At 38.0% G+C, this 17,646-nt stretch overlaps 2 protein-coding genes across 2 annotated transcripts; one reads left to right on the top strand and one right to left on the bottom strand.

The window, feature by feature from the left end:
- Positions 1 to 1,362: 1,362 nt before the first annotated feature.
- LOC116251249 (vesicle-associated membrane protein 711) lies at positions 1,363 to 9,014 on the bottom strand. Its single transcript, XM_031625406.2, has 4 exons — positions 8,482 to 9,014; positions 3,505 to 3,695; positions 2,239 to 2,402; positions 1,363 to 1,662 (listed from the first exon to the last, which is right to left on the bottom strand). Exons 1-4 carry the CDS (start codon positions 8,696 to 8,698, stop codon positions 1,575 to 1,577), a joined length of 660 nt encoding a protein of 219 aa, XP_031481266.1. The 5' UTR covers positions 8,699 to 9,014; the 3' UTR covers positions 1,363 to 1,574.
- Positions 9,015 to 11,454: 2,440 nt separating this feature from the next.
- Positions 11,455 to 17,646, top strand: LOC116251128 (origin of replication complex subunit 6). The gene is made up of 11 exons (XM_031625208.2): positions 11,455 to 11,730; positions 11,858 to 11,904; positions 12,028 to 12,132; positions 12,250 to 12,330; positions 12,451 to 12,562; positions 12,690 to 12,752; positions 13,310 to 13,397; positions 13,549 to 13,646; positions 15,398 to 15,494; positions 15,566 to 15,699; positions 17,133 to 17,646. The coding sequence occupies exons 1-10, from the start codon at positions 11,611 to 11,613 to the stop codon at positions 15,640 to 15,642; spliced, it is 888 nt and encodes a 295-aa protein (XP_031481068.1). The 5' UTR covers positions 11,455 to 11,610; the 3' UTR covers positions 15,643 to 15,699; positions 17,133 to 17,646.

Genomic DNA, 17,646 nt, shown 5'->3' with positions numbered 1-17,646 from the left:
AGTCCCGGCAGCCAGGAAGCATGCCGGGGATCTCGAGTCACATTTTCCGATCATGCCTTCTAATGCTCAACAGGGAGGAATAAGACTAAGGCACGTCAATTGATAAGTTGTTAACGTCCTTCTCACTCGAAAATATTAAAGTTAGAGTTATCCATTTTTTTCAATAATATATGAATAACTCTTGTACGACTCAAATATCTAATCTTAGCAGACAATTTATCAAGTGACGAAATTCCCCCCCTAAGCGTCATCACAAATACCATTAATGGGTTTAAATAGTGAGGCATTCTGGCTTAATTTTTTTTAAAGTTCATTTTAGGAAAAATCACAAAAAAAATATCGGTAATTTTGTACAATAAAATTATAAAATTAAGAAAAATAAAAATAAAAAAACTAACAAGAAAACATAAAAAACAACTTCATAAAATGGTAAAAACGTGATGTTTTAGTAATGATAGAAATGAAGATAAATAATTTAACTTAAAATTTAAACTTAAAGCAAGAAATAACACACAAATAATGAGAAAAAGCATGATAAAAAACACAAAAAAATCATTTAAAGGTTTTTTTCCACAAATGGGGAAAACACATTTTTTACTTTTAACATTTTTATCAGGCCTTTTAAAACGAGCTCTTTGTGGCTGTGACTGTGCCCCTAAACTTTTAGAGCCCATTTTTCAAAAAGAACAGTTTGCAACTGTTACATAAATGTACCCCAAAGCTTTGAGCAGATTCATGGACACTTGTTAAAACATTCGATGAATCTGCTCTAGTTTTCGATGCATAACTATGGAACAATTACAAGTTGTTCTCATTGCTAAGCAGCCTATTTTGATAAATTTTATGCATTTAATCTTGGCTGAAAATCGCCAGCATGCAAGTGGTTCAAATATAATTAGCAGGATGTAGGTGACCCTCGTTCACCAATATCGGATGCGATGAAACAACAAGGTTAAAGATCAACTCGGTTGCTGGAGTTTAGACTGAATCCAAACACCATTAGACTAACCCTTAAAACTAAGTACCTATAGGATCAGGGCTCGTTTAAGTAAAATTTTTCGGCCCCTAAAGTAAGGCAATAATTTAAACAGTCCTACCCAGTATACAACGTTTTTGGCTTAAAATCTAGGGAAAAGAATCAAGCCACGAAATCTTGACTAATGACTCATTTTTATCAAATTGTTCCCAGGAGACAAAGACAATAGCAGACTAACAATGAGCCAAAATACACAAGCAGATCAGGTCTGAAACAACTGATACATGGAAATTTGAAACGGACAAAGCCCCCACCAGAACTCCATTCAGTCTCCCACAAATACGTTATGAAAAGCAAGAGATATATTGCAAACCCTGCTGAAGCCATTTCCCAGCCAACATTTTGACATTTTATTCCCAAAAAACGAAGAGAATCAGCTTAATCTCATTCTCCATTCGAGTTGACATTAACAAGACTCAGAAGGGTTCAAGTTTTACCACATTCACACATTCAAATGAGTTGAAAAATTGACGCAATAAACACTCTTACATGAAGGCTCTACAGCAAACCTGTAAACTGGACAAACAAACTCTACTTATTACCGACAGGAAGGTAGAGTAAATCCGTGGCAGACGAAAATAAGCACGATGTAAATGATAATGATGAGGAGGACAATCAATGCAACCCTGAAATATGAAATCATTGGTCAGTAATTATTGGCAAGAAAAATATCATAAGAAAGAGAAGCATTTACTAACGTGCAGAGAAACAGCATCCACAATCACTAAATGAGATGGGCTGTATACCCAAAAAAGGGGTTATTCAGTTCATGTCATTGCACTACTATATGCGATACTCAATGATAATACCAAACATATATTTGCTATTGTTTCCAGCAATTTATGATTTCTTAAACTTTGTGGTCACAAGCCTCAAGTTTTATTCGAGATATAAGACTACTGAAAATACTAACAAAAGCCAGATTGTGACCAAGATGCATCCTTGCATGAAGGAGACCATAAGAAGTATAATTCTTAAGAAATCTGAAAGATATGATAGAAGGCACCCGTAAAAAAGAACAGTAAAAAGTTGCCCCAACAAACAACCAGTTGAAGATAATTTTCTTGGACAAACTTTTGTGTTGCAAAAGTGAGAAACATCTCCAGAGATCAAAGAACATTGAAAAGAAATAACAATATCCTAAGTCCATAAAGTTCAAGGTTGTGAAAAATTAAGAAAATCAGGACTGGTAGTGCACATACGTGAGCTTGACATTCCTCCACCAGACTGAACTTCTGAAACGACGAGCTTGCCTTCTAAAGCGAAAAGTGTTCCCTTGCATATTCGCTGTTTTATCAACAAGCAATTCTAATCTGTCACCTCTGTCTAGAACTTTGTCGATATTCTCAATCATTACATTGCGGACCTGTTAAGAAGCAAGAAATCAATATGCATAAAAAAGTAAAATGTGAAATCAACATAGGAAGTTCTGATAGATGTAACATTGAAGCAATCAATCTTGAAGTCTTTCCTAATTCAACCTGCAAGAAAGTAAGACCATACAAACCTCACAGAGGAATTAGTAAACTGAAAGTCTGACACATGGTATTGCTACAGCTTAAGGAAACAGATACATTGTAGGATACAAACTGTAGTCGGACCAACTAACTATTCTTTCTTTTCCATCATTTATTTTGAGTATTGCAGAGTGCAATGGAATTCTACGGTGGAGCCTTAAATGTCTAAATGAGCTGTACTAAAGAATCAGCCTCAGGAAAATAACCAAAAACAGTAACAGAAAACAAAAAGGAAAAAGGAAAAAAATGTCCAGTCAGTTTGTCCAATTCAGTGTACTTGTACAAAATAGGGTAAATTTTATACAACTATATCAGCAAAGGGATGTTTAGCTCAAGCAAAGAAAGAAGCTTGGGAGTTGGAACTTTGAACCATAGAAGCCACTGAAAATTAGTAGAGCTTCTGAATCCATAACCGAGAGAGTAGATGCATGGATCTAATGGTATTTCAACTGTGGCTTCTGCATCTCTTGTTGACGGCAGCATTTGTGCATGGATATGGTGGTGCTTCAAAGGATTGACAACACTGCAAGGCCTAGTCTTTGCTCTCAGTGAGGATTTACAAAGCAGGTTCTTGGCTGTAATTTATACATTATCTAAGTAGGCTAGCTTTATTTGTAGCGATGGCAGTAAATACCACCAGCTTTACAGGTAATCTACCAAGTAACATGTATCTGCCAGACCAAAAACAATCCCACATCCAAAATTGCCTTGAGCAAATGGAACCATACTCATAATAAAATTTTATGCCATCAAATTAAATCCTAATGCATATTACATCAAAAAAATCTTGATGGTTAATGGTTATAAATTTATAATGCCTAGGAAGCATAAGAATTTGCCAACAAGTAAAACCACATGGACTATAATTAACAAAAAGATCATTAAAACTACATGGACTATAACCATGAACAAAACTTCCATTCAGATAGGATTTTCTATGGGTAGAGTTACCTGATTCATTTCACCTCTCATGCGATTTATTCTGTCTGCATTTGGATCATTTGAATAATAATCCATTTGTTGGCTTAATACTCTAGAAAATTCATCATTCATGGCATATGGAAGAGCTGAATGAACTGCACGACCATAGGTCTTCACAAACCTACTATGAATATCTTCCAGAAAAGCAAATGGGATTCTCCCTGAAGGTCGAACATAAGAAAATAAATTAAAAAGATAATAAGATTGCCAAGCCAGTCTTGGAATACCATAAGTGCATAGAACTCAACAAACATCATGCTGATGTTGCAAAATAAAAAGCAAAAGGGCTCTATAACCACATCTTTGCCAAATAGATAATGGGGCTCGACACATGAACAGCCATAACGTATGCAAATCCCCTGGTGTTAGTAAATATAAGCATCAAATGATACCATAATGAAATATTAGAAAGGGATCTCACTATAACTACATTTTAATAGGAGCAAGAAAAATAGTGGGTAAGAAAATAAATTAAAAAGATAATAAGATTGCCAAGCCAGTCTTGGAATACCATAAGTGCATAGAACTCAACAAACATCATGCTGATGTTGCAAAATAAAAAGCAAAAGGGCTCTATAACCACATCTTTGCCAAATAGATAATGGGGCTCAACACATGAACAGCCATAACGTATGCAAATCCCCTGGTGTTAGTAAATATAAGCATCAAATGATACCATAATGAAATATTAGAAAGGGATCTCACTATAACTACATTTTAATAGGAGCAAGAAAAATAGTGGGCTCACAGGCAAATATCTTTGTCACCCACTTTTCCATGGAAACCACTCACATAGTAGATGCAACGAGCTGGTGGCAAAGGTGGAAAGATGCCTTGCTGCTTGAAAGACAAAAACTCTATCATTTGCAGGGAGATTGTGCCTTTTAAAGCATGTCATGTTTCACATTGATTTTTGGGATCCACTTTTCTTCTTCCCCATTGTATTGTTCACAAACTTGACACTTTGATGGCAGATTACTTGTGAGAGCAGCCATTCAAAAAGCTCCCCATTATATCTATTGGGAGCCTTAGTCACCGTTGGTTGAGCATTGGAGACAATGTTAAGGGGAAAGCAAGAAAGGTCTTTGTAAATTTTGGCATGGCCGTTGGGCAGAGACCATTTAATATGATCAGATTGATGCAGGAAAGGTTCAACGTTCGCCCCGAGCTATGCTCAACTCTGTTTTTGTTATTGACCCACTCTTCAACCACATGCTGAGAAGAGTGGGGGTTGAACCACTTCTGATTACCTCCCCACTGGACGTCCTTTGTGTGATGGGAAACTTGCTAGTGCAGTTTCTACTGAGGTTTTGTGGGATATGATCCATAACAGAAGATGTTCACGAGGGATGGCGGGAGTGGATTTGTTCTCGCCAGCTAATGCTAAAGCCCAATGGTTCACTTTTATAGCTTGTGTAGATCATCTTCCAACCTTGGATCGTGCACAGAGGCAAAAGGTGGCACTTGCTAATAGATGTTATGCCTGCCAAGAGGAGGCTGAAGATGCCAATCATCTGCTGTTTAAGTGCAGACTGGCAGTAAAGATATAGACAATGGTGCTGGACAGGTTTCAACATCACAGGATGCCTCATGTAAACACTAGCATTGAGCTAAATAAAATGGCTTGCAGCTGAGCCAAAACAAGGATGGCTATCTAAATGCTGGCATATCAGTTTTTTCACTGTCATTTGGGGAATTTGGGTAGCACAAAACAGTTTTGTGTATGCCAAGGAGAGAGGCAGTCCATCCAAGGAGGCAGAGAGAAATTGAAAGATATGTGAAGACAGTTTTCTTGCTGCACCTGAAGCTATGACTTATAGGTTATAACAAGATGCATCCGTGGCATTTCGCCGGAGATTCCTGCATCAACAGTGTGTATTCAGCTGGTTTCTTTATGGTGCAAAACTTCCCAAAGGGACGCTTTTATTCTCGGAGACAATAGGGAAGAGAAATTCTCAGATAGGGGGAAGTCATGCCTTGGCCTCTGATCTGCTAATGTCTGAGACCCAATTGGTGCAAGAAATTCTGCTAAAGGTACAGATTAGCAGGGTGCTGGTGGTGTCCAATCAGAAGGCGTGGAGTAGCTGCGTAAAGTGCTAGGCAGAAGGTAGAGCAGCCCCATCAATAATTTTGAAATGCTGAAGGGAAGCATATACAAGATCTCTGTCCTCAACATGAACCCAGTGAAAGATGCTGTCCCACTGCTAGCCCAAAATTTTGTAATCTGTGGGGATTTTTGTTCCTGTTGGGCCATAGCAGTTGTGATCTGCTTCTGGCTGAGTCCTTTTGTAGTTTTGTGTATAGCAATTTTTTGGTTCGGATGTTTCTGTTCTGCTGTACATATTTTGTTACTTTGGTTTTAATAAAAGGATGTAGGCCTACCTCCAGCAGGATTGTTTTGCCACGGGCTGGGCCTTACATCTTCCCTCACTGTACAACGACAAACTTAAGAAGCAAATCAGCATGCCCAATATGATAACATTGATAGAAACCAAGGGTCCACCGTATCCAGTCTAACAAGAAAATTAAGGATTTTGGAGGTTACAACTCACAATTCTTGGGCCACGTGAGGTCAATTCACTAGCTTACTTCCTTAGCTTTATTTACGTTTTTTCCTTTTTGTGGCTTTTTTTTTTTCCTTTTTCCTTTTCCTGGGACAGGGGCGAAGGGGAGGAGGAGGGGTTTCGGATGTCTGTAATAGCTGATGCTTACACCAAGCAAATAAATCACATCAATGCACTGGTTGGTTAGCCTCAATACCGAATTGTCCTCGTGGCTATGGGATGTGTAGAGTAACTGTCACCCTCCTCGTCTCTCCTTCCCATTCTCTTACACATCAAGACACTATATTGTTCAGGAGCTTGTCATAAAGATCCCAAGTAACTGTTTGAGTTGGTTATCAACCAACTTGTGTTTTGAACACTAATTGGTCAAACTAGTCAACTAGTGAGCCTAGTCATAGGTCAGCCAACTCTCTCTCTCTATACACACACACACACACACACACCAGACTACTTAGGCCAGCTACAAGAACTAGACAGCCTAAATTCATATCAGAAAAATGATTTAAAGTTTGAACAAAAGATCAACATGCAAACATGTTTATGATTACTATTTAATACATAGCATCTTAAGTTCAAACTGATTTCACAAAAATTGATTTTTCTACTAACAAAAGTTTTTTTGTGTGCAGTTAATTTTTTATTATTAAATCAAACTATTAAGAACCAAAAAAAATGATTAACTTGCACATATTTCCTTTAAATCACTCTTAAGCTCAGGTCTACAAGATTAGACTACAAAAAATATCACAATGACAATATATATTAAGGGGTCTGGCTTTTGTTCCAGATGCAGTGATCTGCAACATGCATGTCTCTATATGTTTCTGTACTTATTTCCATATAAAATATATGTAGTCAATCAACTTGGGCCAAATCAAACCGACTGATCCTGATTAGTCCTTTTAGGGTCTTGCACAACGTATGTCCAACATCCCATTTGGCAACTTAGTAGTTAGTAACTTAGTACAGCAGGAAGATCAGTGAATCACACAATTGTGTGTGCTTTATCTAATTATGGATAATATATTATTCAGCAATTTTTTGTAACAATCAAGTACTTGACAAATATACAAAAAGAAATATGGGCTCCAGCCTTCACCATCAATTAAAGAGTCCCCATTAGTTCGAACGCCATCATCCATATCAAACCAAAATAGGCCATCGTTCAACGAAAGATACAAAAGAATTCACATGTTTGAACATGTAACCAGCCAAACCTGTTGCCAGCTCTATAATTCAAACTTAAGAAACTTGCTTGATCAGAGACATGTACTAAATGTTTGACAATCCATACAAGACGTAAGTGGTAACACAGGCACTACATGGAAAGAAAGGGTGAAAACATGCTTTAAGAGAATCTGTCTACCTTTCTGTCTGCTTGCTACTCTCTTATGATGCCACAGTTTCAGTTATTGGACCCAATATCGTTTCTGGAACATAGGTAAGAGCTTTCCCTTAACCATGCGCGTCTTGGAAATTACGTACCTTCTTGGGTTAGTAACTTAGTATGGTAGAATTTTGTGTTTAAAATGGTTAGGTAACGCATCATATACCAATGCCTACATTAGGCCAAACAGCTAGCAGCAGAAAATCCCCCCCACATACCATGACTTTTTCAAATCATGCAGTACGCAATTGTAGAGTGATCTCCAAAGTTACCAAGTGCGATTCAAGTTGAACTTCAAATGGCTCGAACAGCATAAAACTCCAAAACATCTTTCATGGTTTGAAATGTCTAAAGAGGAAGTATTTGAAACCTTTTTAGTTTGTGCGATTGTCAGATGAGCAGCTTGCCTTGTAAAAGAGGATCGAAATTGACCACATTAATCTTACGAGTTTGAAGAAGATGTGAACGGGCGACCTTCAGAACTCAGGGAATTAATAGTATGCGTTCTTCATTGTGAGAAAGGCATTTCATCAACGACTACTCAATCAGTATCAATCGTGGTGTCTACTTTAGAACAAAGGCTAAGATTTGAAAGACCAGCACATTTCCAACTATTCAGATTACTAAAGCGAAACTTCTAAGCTGTTCCAATCCCGCGCACAACTTTTTGGAGGCTTTCGTCAAAGGAAAAAGGTTTAAATATAAGGGGAGGGAGGGGGATGATGATGCACCAAACTGAGCAACTTTAAATTCAGCTGCAAAATGACATAACAAGGGAAGAAAGCCGATGGAATTCCCTGGTTGGCAAAATAAATCAAACTTAAGACCATAACTGACATCAAACCCCTTATTGATCCAGAATCCAGCGAATGAGAATGAGACTAATAGAACGAAGATAAACAATAATTTTACCAACAACGAAAGGAAACAATAAAGCAACCTAGGGAACCCTCGGAAGTTCCGATCAACAGGCAACAAAGAGAACAAGAAACTCACGTCCAGCTGTGTCGTCGGCCATACAGAGAACGGTGAGACCATCGGTGCGCTTGACATGAAAGATGTACCGATCCTGCGAGTAGGAGACGTGGCTGTCGACGTTGCCGGGGATCTTCTCCAAAATCTGCCTGGCGATCGCATTCGCTGTCGTCGGCGTGGCGCTGAACTCCGCAAGGACGACGGAGCCGCGAGCGACCAGCGCGTACAGGATCGCCATGGCCGCCTCGGCAACTCCACCACCCACGGACAGGAATCAGACAGAGGAAACCGATAAGAAAGAGACGGAAAAGGGCGAGGAGAGCTCCCCTCGTTGCAGGACCAAATAGGAACGAAATTCACGGCGAACCGACGGATTTCCCGGCCGTTTTAGAGATATAAAAGGAGAGAGGTAGAAACCGGGCGCGACCGAAGGATCGCACTTTAACAAGGGGATGAGGCGGAAAGGGGAGAAAAGTGATGGGCGGTCCGGACGTCGAACGACGAGTCCCTACCGAGGGACGACGACGACGGCTGACACAATCAGACAGTCATGCTCTGCCAATGGGATGTGAACGCAAAAAACAGTAATAATAATAAAGGCGCCCAAATTACAGTTTTCCGCCCACTTTTTTTGAGATATTCTTTCCCCCATACCTTTCTTTGGAGTTTTCTTTTCGGCCACTTTCGCGATGTGGCTGTATCGGGCTCACGCTTTATAGCTTTCATATATTTATATCATATGCAAATTTGTAAATTAGACAGTTAGATTGTGTTAAAATTCAGATCCTTTAGTATTTTTACTAAAAAAATACTTTACATAAAATACAAACATGTGCATGAAAACTAATTTGATAAAAAAAATATGGTTTAGTTTAAGTTGTTTTCATGAAAAATGATGGATCAATATGCTGATGTTATACGAACAGATCAAGTTTACTTATTATAAAAAAATATAATTAAATTCAAAAAACAGTTAACTTAGTATATCTTTTTCATCAATTTATTATTGAGATCATAGGTTATATTATGGTATGTTTTTTGTCTCTCGTCTAATAATCTATCCCCTATCAATTATTATTATTATTATTAAACTTTAAGGGCAGTCATACGTAAAAATCTATAAATTAGTGAATGTTTTACATGTAAATTTTATAGACTGCAACAACGACAACGGAAATCTGCCATTGATGATTTTTGGTGATTGGCATACAGCATATTTCATTAATATGCCATAAAGGCAGTGGTATATCTACATAACATTGTGTTTTGGTATTTATTTGATATACTAAAATGTTTATGACATATCCATAAAACATTGTATTAGTGTTCATATTGTTGAGGCCCCTCGTTGTTTTTTTTTTATAACAACAATACTAAAATCTTTGTGACAAATTCATTGAATAATGATAGCCTGATGCTATTGTTAAATAGATGTTTGAATATGCCATGACAAAATGGGGCAAATTCACAAAACACTTGTTACAATATTTTATTCATATGAACGTATTTAAACCGTGTATTACTACTGTCAAAAGTTTCTTAAACTTTCATTTATACAATGTTGCCGTGAAAGCTTTTGCATGGCATTGTTGCAGCCATAAGGCATAGCGTCCGAAGTTCTCATCATATAAATCATCAATATCAAAATCAAGGCAGCTAAGCAATAAAAGTTTGTTTTATGACAAATGTCAATTTAACTTGCATCAGCTAGGTGCAAATTGATGACACTGATGACAATATCGGTCAAAGGCATGGTGTAGCCACGTGTGGGCAGTTGCCCACTCTATCTCTTTTAAAATTCATTTATTTGTATACTAGCATATTTAATGTTTACTTATATACATGTATAAATATCCCTTCATATATAAATGTCTCTAAACAAGTACCCTTCAAATAAATTTTCTGGTTCCGTCAGAGGTATACATGTATATTCATATACATAAAAACTTGGCAGAGTTGTTTCCAATATTCATATGGTTACGCAGAAGCTCAAACATATTTTTATATTAAAAGGGCAGACATGTTAATTTATTAGCTATTTTAAAGCATGAGAATAAAAACATATAGAGCTCAATTCCGTTTGATAATTTTTTTAATATTATTTTGTTGATTTATATATAATTTTATATTGAATATATATATATATATATATTATTTTTAATCGGACCAAACATGAGTTCGAATTTTGACCGTAGGGTTAACTCTCAAAAGCTTTACCTCGGGACACCCTTGACCAGGCTGTCCACCATAATAATTTCGGGGAATTTGAGTGCCAGAAAGGTGAAACTAATTATGCACTCCAACGGGTCATGGCATTTTGTGCTGTTATGGGTCCCATTGTCCATGTTTAATGCACATTTTTTAAATTTTAACCCGCAAATATTTCTGCATTTTCATTAACACTTTAAAGACGAGCTTTCCGACTTTTATAATATTTTGCAATTATTTTTATACGATTACTACCATCAATTGGTATAATTTGTATTAAATTAATGGATTTCTACAAACATTTTTTTGAATATAGTTTTTTTGTAAACCTTGATATCGTTAGTGAAACTTTATTGATTTTTGTTCCAAATCTTTATTTGTTCTTGCAAGCGTCAAAATAACGACAAATTTTCATTTTGGTTCTTAGAAATATGTTAGTAGGTTTCATATTTTATTGTTCTTTCCACGTCTCTAAAACGCTGTCCATTGACATAATTTTATGTGATTTAAAAAATCTAAAATAATTTTACCAAACATTGATTTCATACGTCCATGTGAAAATTATTTGAAAATATTTTACAAATCACGGATTTTGGATTGACATTCCAATTCTGGATTACAAATCCTGCTGCACTACAGGATCCGTATCAGATTATTCATGGGGTTGGACCTGACCCGTAGGGTTCAGGCTTGGATCGTTATCCGAAAGGACCCGATCCATCGATATTCCTAAATCAGAACGGCAGCCGGACTCCGACCCGTACCAGTGGAACCCGGCAGAGCGGATGGCGCGAAGATTTCCCCCCTTCCCTCGAAAAAATTTCACCCGATTCCCGCCATTTCGCCAACCGTCCACGGCGATGAAAGAGGAAGGTCTGCCATCATGGCTCCCTTCGAAAGAGGGCCTTCCTTCCATTCCGCTTCCGGCCGCCGCCAAGCGACATGGATCTCTCGGATATCGCCGCCAGGCTCGGCATCTCCGGTTCCAAGCCCCTCATCCGCAAGGCGGAGGAACTCCGCCGCCTCGCCAACGCTAAATTCGACTCCTCCATCATCGGCGTGGTTCGCCTCATCATTCCTCATCCCAACCCTCTACCAATCCACTTCTTCTCGTCTTCGTCGATCTCATTTCGATTCCCGCTCTCAATCGCAAATATATTCTTACCTGTTCATTTTATTGTATTTACAGGGTGAGGTTTGTAAAGCCGTGATCTGCCTGGAGATTGCCGCTTCCAGGTATCGGTGATACGAGAGCGTCCTGTTTCCGATCTATTTCTATTGTATTATTCTTCTATCCCATTTCATTCTATTTTCGTGGTCATTGAGTTGGCTAGTATTTATTGCTTTCTTACGAGTCAGATTGAAGGTTACGTTCGATCGGCAGAGCGCGGTTAGATTGAGCGGGATGTCTGATAAGGCCTACACCAGATCGTTGAATGGAATGCAGAACTGTCTTGGGGTCAAGTAATTACACAATCGATTGCTTTCAGAAGATATTATAAATTATGCATATGTTTCAATCGCTTTCAGTTGATTCCTGGGTGTTGAACTAATTTTCTTGACCATAAAATGTGATTTTAGGGCTCAGTTGGACGTTCGGGAGTTAGGGATTCAATTTGGATGTGTGAGGCTGATTCCCTTCGTGCAGAGAGGATTGACCCTGTAAGTTTCTTTTTTACTCTAGATCCGCGTCAGTTTGTACCGTTGTTTTTTCTCCTTTTGGTTTTGAGATCGCTCCTTATCCTTTCCTGGAGTATTGCTTGCTAACATGCTATTTCTCAGATACAAAGAACGGTTTCGTGCTGCATTGCCAGAAAATAGACGAGGAGCAGTTGATTTCAGCAGAGCCGTATTTACAGGGGTTGCGTTCTATCTTTGTGCTAAAAGACACAAGGTAAATGAATAAGTGACCTACGCTGTTTTTTTTTTTCTTGAACTGCATATAGAATTGCTTTAATGGTGGTTGTGGGTAAGCGTCCCCTTTGATGGACATTTTTTTTATTTCTTTTTGGTGGGTGCAGCTCAAGGTGGACAAGCTAAAAATGATAGAGCTATGCGGAACTTCTGAGTCAGAGTTCTCAAATGTAATGTGCACAGCTTCGACGTTTGACTTCTATTTGACATGCTAGAAATGCCTGATTTCATTTCCCATTGATCTCCATCATCGCCCCTCACTCGTCCCATCTCCATCCCAACCCACACATTTTGATAATTGTTCCTGGATGTGCGTAATTTATCTTCCCCTTTGTCTCCAAGTTTGGACGCGAATAATGTCTATGCATGGTAATGACAGGGCTATCGCTGGAAAAATTAGGTGTGATAACGTATTGTCTGACGTGGTTGTTATTGGAAAAATTATATGATATATGAGGTATAGGTCATTCAAATGTTTCGTAGTTAACTCTTTTTTCTTTGGCTCCTGACCTTCTTTTGATCTCGTTAGTACAGAATAGCTTAGCTGCATTTTATCAACAAATTCAAAACGCAGAATAAGATCGCACATGCATAGGCTAGCCGCTAGCGCGCTTGATTAATTTGGTGCCTTGTAATTGCAGCATGCTTCTCGCCACTCATGATTGCTTTGTATACCAGCAATCAGTTCTGGTTTTATTTTATCGGTGTTGACTGGTTATGGACGCAGATCTCAACTTCAATGAACGATTTATGCTTTGATGTTTTTGGAACGGCAAAAGAAAAGAAGGACCCTGCATCTGTGAAAGGAAATAGAGGTATAATAATTTCATTGACCAGATATCCCATAAACTTTATTTCCTCTGTTTTGCTTCCTCATGTGTTCCATCAATTATGCTTCTATAGCTAACGTTTCCTTGCGATCATTTACACATTCGAGAAAGTTAACAGTATATAATTAATGGCCAGAGCTATTAGATGCATTACCTAGTAAAAGAAAACACGGGGATGGCGGTGATACGTCCGATGAATCCTTTGAGTCAAATGGTGAAGAAGATGCATCAGAGGTACTTCTCATTTCTTCCTTCCTAGACAACCTTGCGTGTTTTGCAGAATAAATGATGTTATGTCCGTAGTGAAATCACGTTAGCTCGAGAAACGCCCAGTATTAGACGGTTGTTTCTCTCAATCGAGGAAAGCATTCTTGCAGCTTAGTTTTTATTAAGCTCACTTGTATAATAGTTGTCTGTGGATGCTACATTCCATTTGGGCAAGAAAAAAGTTACGTTGTATACTGCTGACGCGCCCATAATCTTCTGAAAATATATACCCTTGTGCTTTGATTAGGATAAGTGCATTGCGTGTCGGATATCTGGTGATTTTATGTTGGGGATCTCTTGCTAGAAATACAAAGCCGCATTGGTGCCTGTCAAGTGCATTAAACAATGTGGACCATTCATTGTTTTTTGTTTTTTTGTTTTTTTTTTTAAAGGGTGAGTAGTTCATTCCACCATCCTTAAAGAGGCCATTTGCCCCTCTTTGTGTTCTTACCTGGTTCACAGAATATGCTTTGGGACGTTTTACGGTTCAGAACAAAGTGCAATGGGATGTGATTGTGACCACTTTAGGATCTAAACATTAGTCCTATAGGAGGTAGACTACCTTGCTGCCAGTCATTACCTCTTATTTGTTCAAGCTCAACTCGTCATGGTGATCTCATCATAAAAAACTGAGTCCTTTGAGGCTAAATCACATCTGCTATAAGAAATAAGTCTATGAGTAGCATGCTGAAACACATCTTGCCATACTGGCCAGAAACAAAGTCCTTGAGTGGGAATTTGTACTGTGGCTTTGGTTGGAAATACCATTCCCTCTTCTATAATTTTAGTCTTTTCATCATGCCTTTTTTCTTCAATAATAAAAGTATTGTCCTACTGAAGTGGCTCGTTTAATATATTATCTGGTGAGTAGCTGCTAATGTTGATTTTTCTAGTTCTTTTTGTTAACTCCAAAGAAAGAAGTAAAACCCGTTCTTAGACTTGCCTAGGTCAGACAAGTAGCTCTTTGTTTGAAGGTTTTGTGAGAGCTGTATAATCTCCTGTCGTGCTTTCTGCCCCCACACCACCAAAAAAAAAAGGGAAAACAACTACACAAAGGAGCAACGTTGCTAAAGTGCATGGCAGCTTATTATTAGGCAAAACTGCCCAACTGCTATATATGCTTGGGGCTACAGCATTTGAGTGTGTTTCTTTAGTTTAGCGCATTACTTTATGCTCACGCGCAGCGTGTCTGGACGAGGACATAGTTAGGAGAGTTAAGTCATAGTGCTTAGTATATTTGATCATATCTGCTAACATTTTAAGGGGTTAACAATTACGTTGCCATTCGAGAAGTAGTCTTGGCACCACTCGTGGACTTGGTACAGCTTAAGAATATTAAATATTATCAGTTTGTAGGACGTAGATTCTGAAGAACAAGCAACTCCTCATCATAACTCTATTATCTAAAAAACGTGTTTAATGCATTTTGATAAGATTATCGTTCAAAATATGAACACCAATTTCTATGATTACCGTGGATTTCTGCTGTTTCAAGTCCGATCCCATCCGATTACAAATCAACATTTTTATATTAAATGCCGTTGAGGGTAGATGGTTAAATCCAACTGTGGATTTCCGCTATCATGGGTTAAGATTCCCTCTGACCTGATATCCATGGGGATCAAATGCAACCTTAGTTTATATTTCAAGGTTAGTCTTTCCATTGTTAGTCATACAGAAGATAAGGCTGCTTATAATAATGCTACACTTGCTTGCAGCTACCTACGTATAAAAGACACAAGCATATGGAGAAACGAGCTTACGAAGAATGGAAATCATCAGTCTTAGCATCCAACAGCCGAAGCAAGCCTGCTGGTACTTTCTGCCTCCTCTGACTGCAATTCACATGGCCATTATATAAACATGACCTAGTCGGATATATGCAGAACCAAACAAGAAGAAACAAACACAACTGAGCTTTGCGCGGAAGGTTCAGAAATCTGTCACAGCCGAATCTGTATAGCGTGAAGCATGTTTGACATCGTGCGTTCCATTTTTCACAGGATCATTATACGATTTGGTATAGAATCTTCAATTCCTTATTTTTCTGATTCATGGTGTATTTCTTTTAGATCATTTGTTTTCAGCCAGAAAAAACATTCTGGGTTGCAGAAATATAGAAGCCTAATTGTAATTTGGGAAGTTTAGTGTAGCCATTAGAATTATAGCTTCCTTTTAAAATGTTTGTAACTTTGTATAAATAATTCATAATCCATGTTTGTGTTCATTTTCTGTTTATATATGTAATCTCCATCTAAAGAGCGATATTGTCTTTAGAATCTGATTCTAAACCTACATGTGACTTTTGCTTTAAATAAGGGTGGCATTGGGCATGACCGTACTTGCTTGACTTGGAGGTGCAACTAGTTGAGCCAGCTAGAGTTTGACTTGAACTCGCTCTTTAAGCTTGAATTGAACTCTAGTTCATGCTCAATGTTAACCAGTTGAGTTTGAGTTGTAAATCTTTTTACTACTGTCTGCGTTCAGAAGGAATGTTTCATTATTGAGTTATACTTAGAAATAACTAGAGTAGCAACTAACTGTTAATGAGTTAAATGAGTTACAAGAAATGGATCTGCTTAACATAATGAGCTAAACGAGTTGAATTTGAACTCGACATTGTATGTTGAGTTGAGCTTTTCTTGTTTTGTCAAGCTGAATTCTAGTTTGAGCTCTAGTCGCCAACTCGAGTTTGACTTGGCTCTTGTGTAGAGTTGGGTTTAGCCAGACTTAATTTGGGTGTTGGCTAGCGTGAGTAGCTTGACTTTGCTGTATAACTTATTTAAATATTTTTTTTTATATATATATATATATTATTTTTTATTATAATTGGTGGCTTGGTTCGGCAGGCTAGGCTGTCGCATGAGCTGAATTCATCCAGCAGGCTTGGTTGAGTTGGCTTGATTGTTCCATCATTATTTAAAATTATTTTATCATTATTTAAAAATTATTTTATTAAAATATATATTTTATTACAATTATTATATTTCTATGTTATGCATATGGTTTATTACAATTGGGCTGTGTTCGAGCTTGGGCTGTTGGACTGGGCCAGGGTCGGTATGGGCTGCAGCCTGGCCAAGCCTAACTTCTTATCCGGCCAGCCCAACGTCCAGCCCTACTTCTAAATCACTAAAGGAAGTCCTATTATCCTTTTAATTGTATTTAGAATTGACAAAATGTATTTAATTTGGATTGTTCAAGGTTCGAAACCAGTTTTAGTTGAGACCCAAAAAGTTGTCTTCAGCTTCTATTAGATGTATTTTAGTTCCAAGTTTTAGAAATTGGATATATATCTGGTTTGGTATATATATAATATATTACTGTAAATTGATATTTGGATTTGGATGAAGTCGACTTGTTTCTGCAATGGAATCGGATTGAGGTTCGATGTGAAACCCATTCACCAGTTGCTTTAGAGATGTAACTGGTTAAAACTTCTGTTGGTTGCAGGTGTTATCAAGCCAATTGGATTTGACATAATCAGATTCGCAGTTTGAAGGGATCTTTAAAACCCCGCTTTGTCCTACTACCATTGGATCTCAACTTTACACAGCCAAGTTCCATAATGGTTTTGGATCCAAGTGCCACCGGACCCTATTCGTAATCACCTATTACATTGAACCCGAGCCAGTAGCTGATTCAAGTATTCAACCCTTTCTTTTCATCAAAGATCGACAGAACAGAAGACATGGGAAGTTGGAACAAGTAGTATGGATCACGGTTACGACCCGATGTTTGTTGATTCAGTCGAAGGCGGCAGTGAAGATTTTGTTAGAGAAGCTTTGGATGTTCTTGTTGTGGCCTTCCATAACAGGGAGCTCCAATGGTAATGCCTATGTTGTAAGAATGCTGGGACTCAAAAGCTCCAACGATCAGGTGACGGGTGTATCGGTCCGTGTGGGTCACCTTCAAAATAACTTCTGTCGTTTTTTTAGAAAATACATAGAAATTGAAAAAATCATGC

The sequence above is a fragment of the Nymphaea colorata genome, chromosome 3 (assembly GCF_008831285.2).
Source record: "Nymphaea colorata isolate Beijing-Zhang1983 chromosome 3, ASM883128v2, whole genome shotgun sequence".
NCBI classification, from domain to species: domain Eukaryota; kingdom Viridiplantae; phylum Streptophyta; class Magnoliopsida; order Nymphaeales; family Nymphaeaceae; genus Nymphaea; species Nymphaea colorata.
This window is presented reverse-complemented; position numbering and strand designations above follow the sequence as displayed.

Excerpts from the sequence above, each read along its gene's own strand:
- LOC116251249 (XM_031625406.2), bottom strand. The coding sequence starts at position 8,698 with ATGGCGATCCTGTACGCGCTGGTCGCTCGCGGCTCCGTCGTCCTTGCG. Across the intron at positions 3,696-8,481 it reads GGCCGACGACACAGCTGGAC|GGAGAATCCCATTTGCTTTT; the intron begins GTGAGTTTCTTG and ends TTCGACCTTCAG. Across the intron at positions 2,403-3,504 it reads TGAGAGGTGAAATGAATCAG|GTCCGCAATGTAATGATTGA; the intron begins GTAACTCTACCC and ends GCTTCTTAACAG.
- LOC116251128 (XM_031625208.2), top strand. The coding sequence starts at position 11,611 with ATGGATCTCTCGGATATCGCCGCCAGGCTCGGCATCTCCGGTTCCAAG. Across the intron at positions 12,133-12,249 it reads CAGAACTGTCTTGGGGTCAA|GGCTCAGTTGGACGTTCGGG; the intron begins GTAATTACACAA and ends ATGTGATTTTAG. Across the intron at positions 13,398-13,548 it reads ATCTGTGAAAGGAAATAGAG|AGCTATTAGATGCATTACCT; the intron begins GTATAATAATTT and ends ATTAATGGCCAG.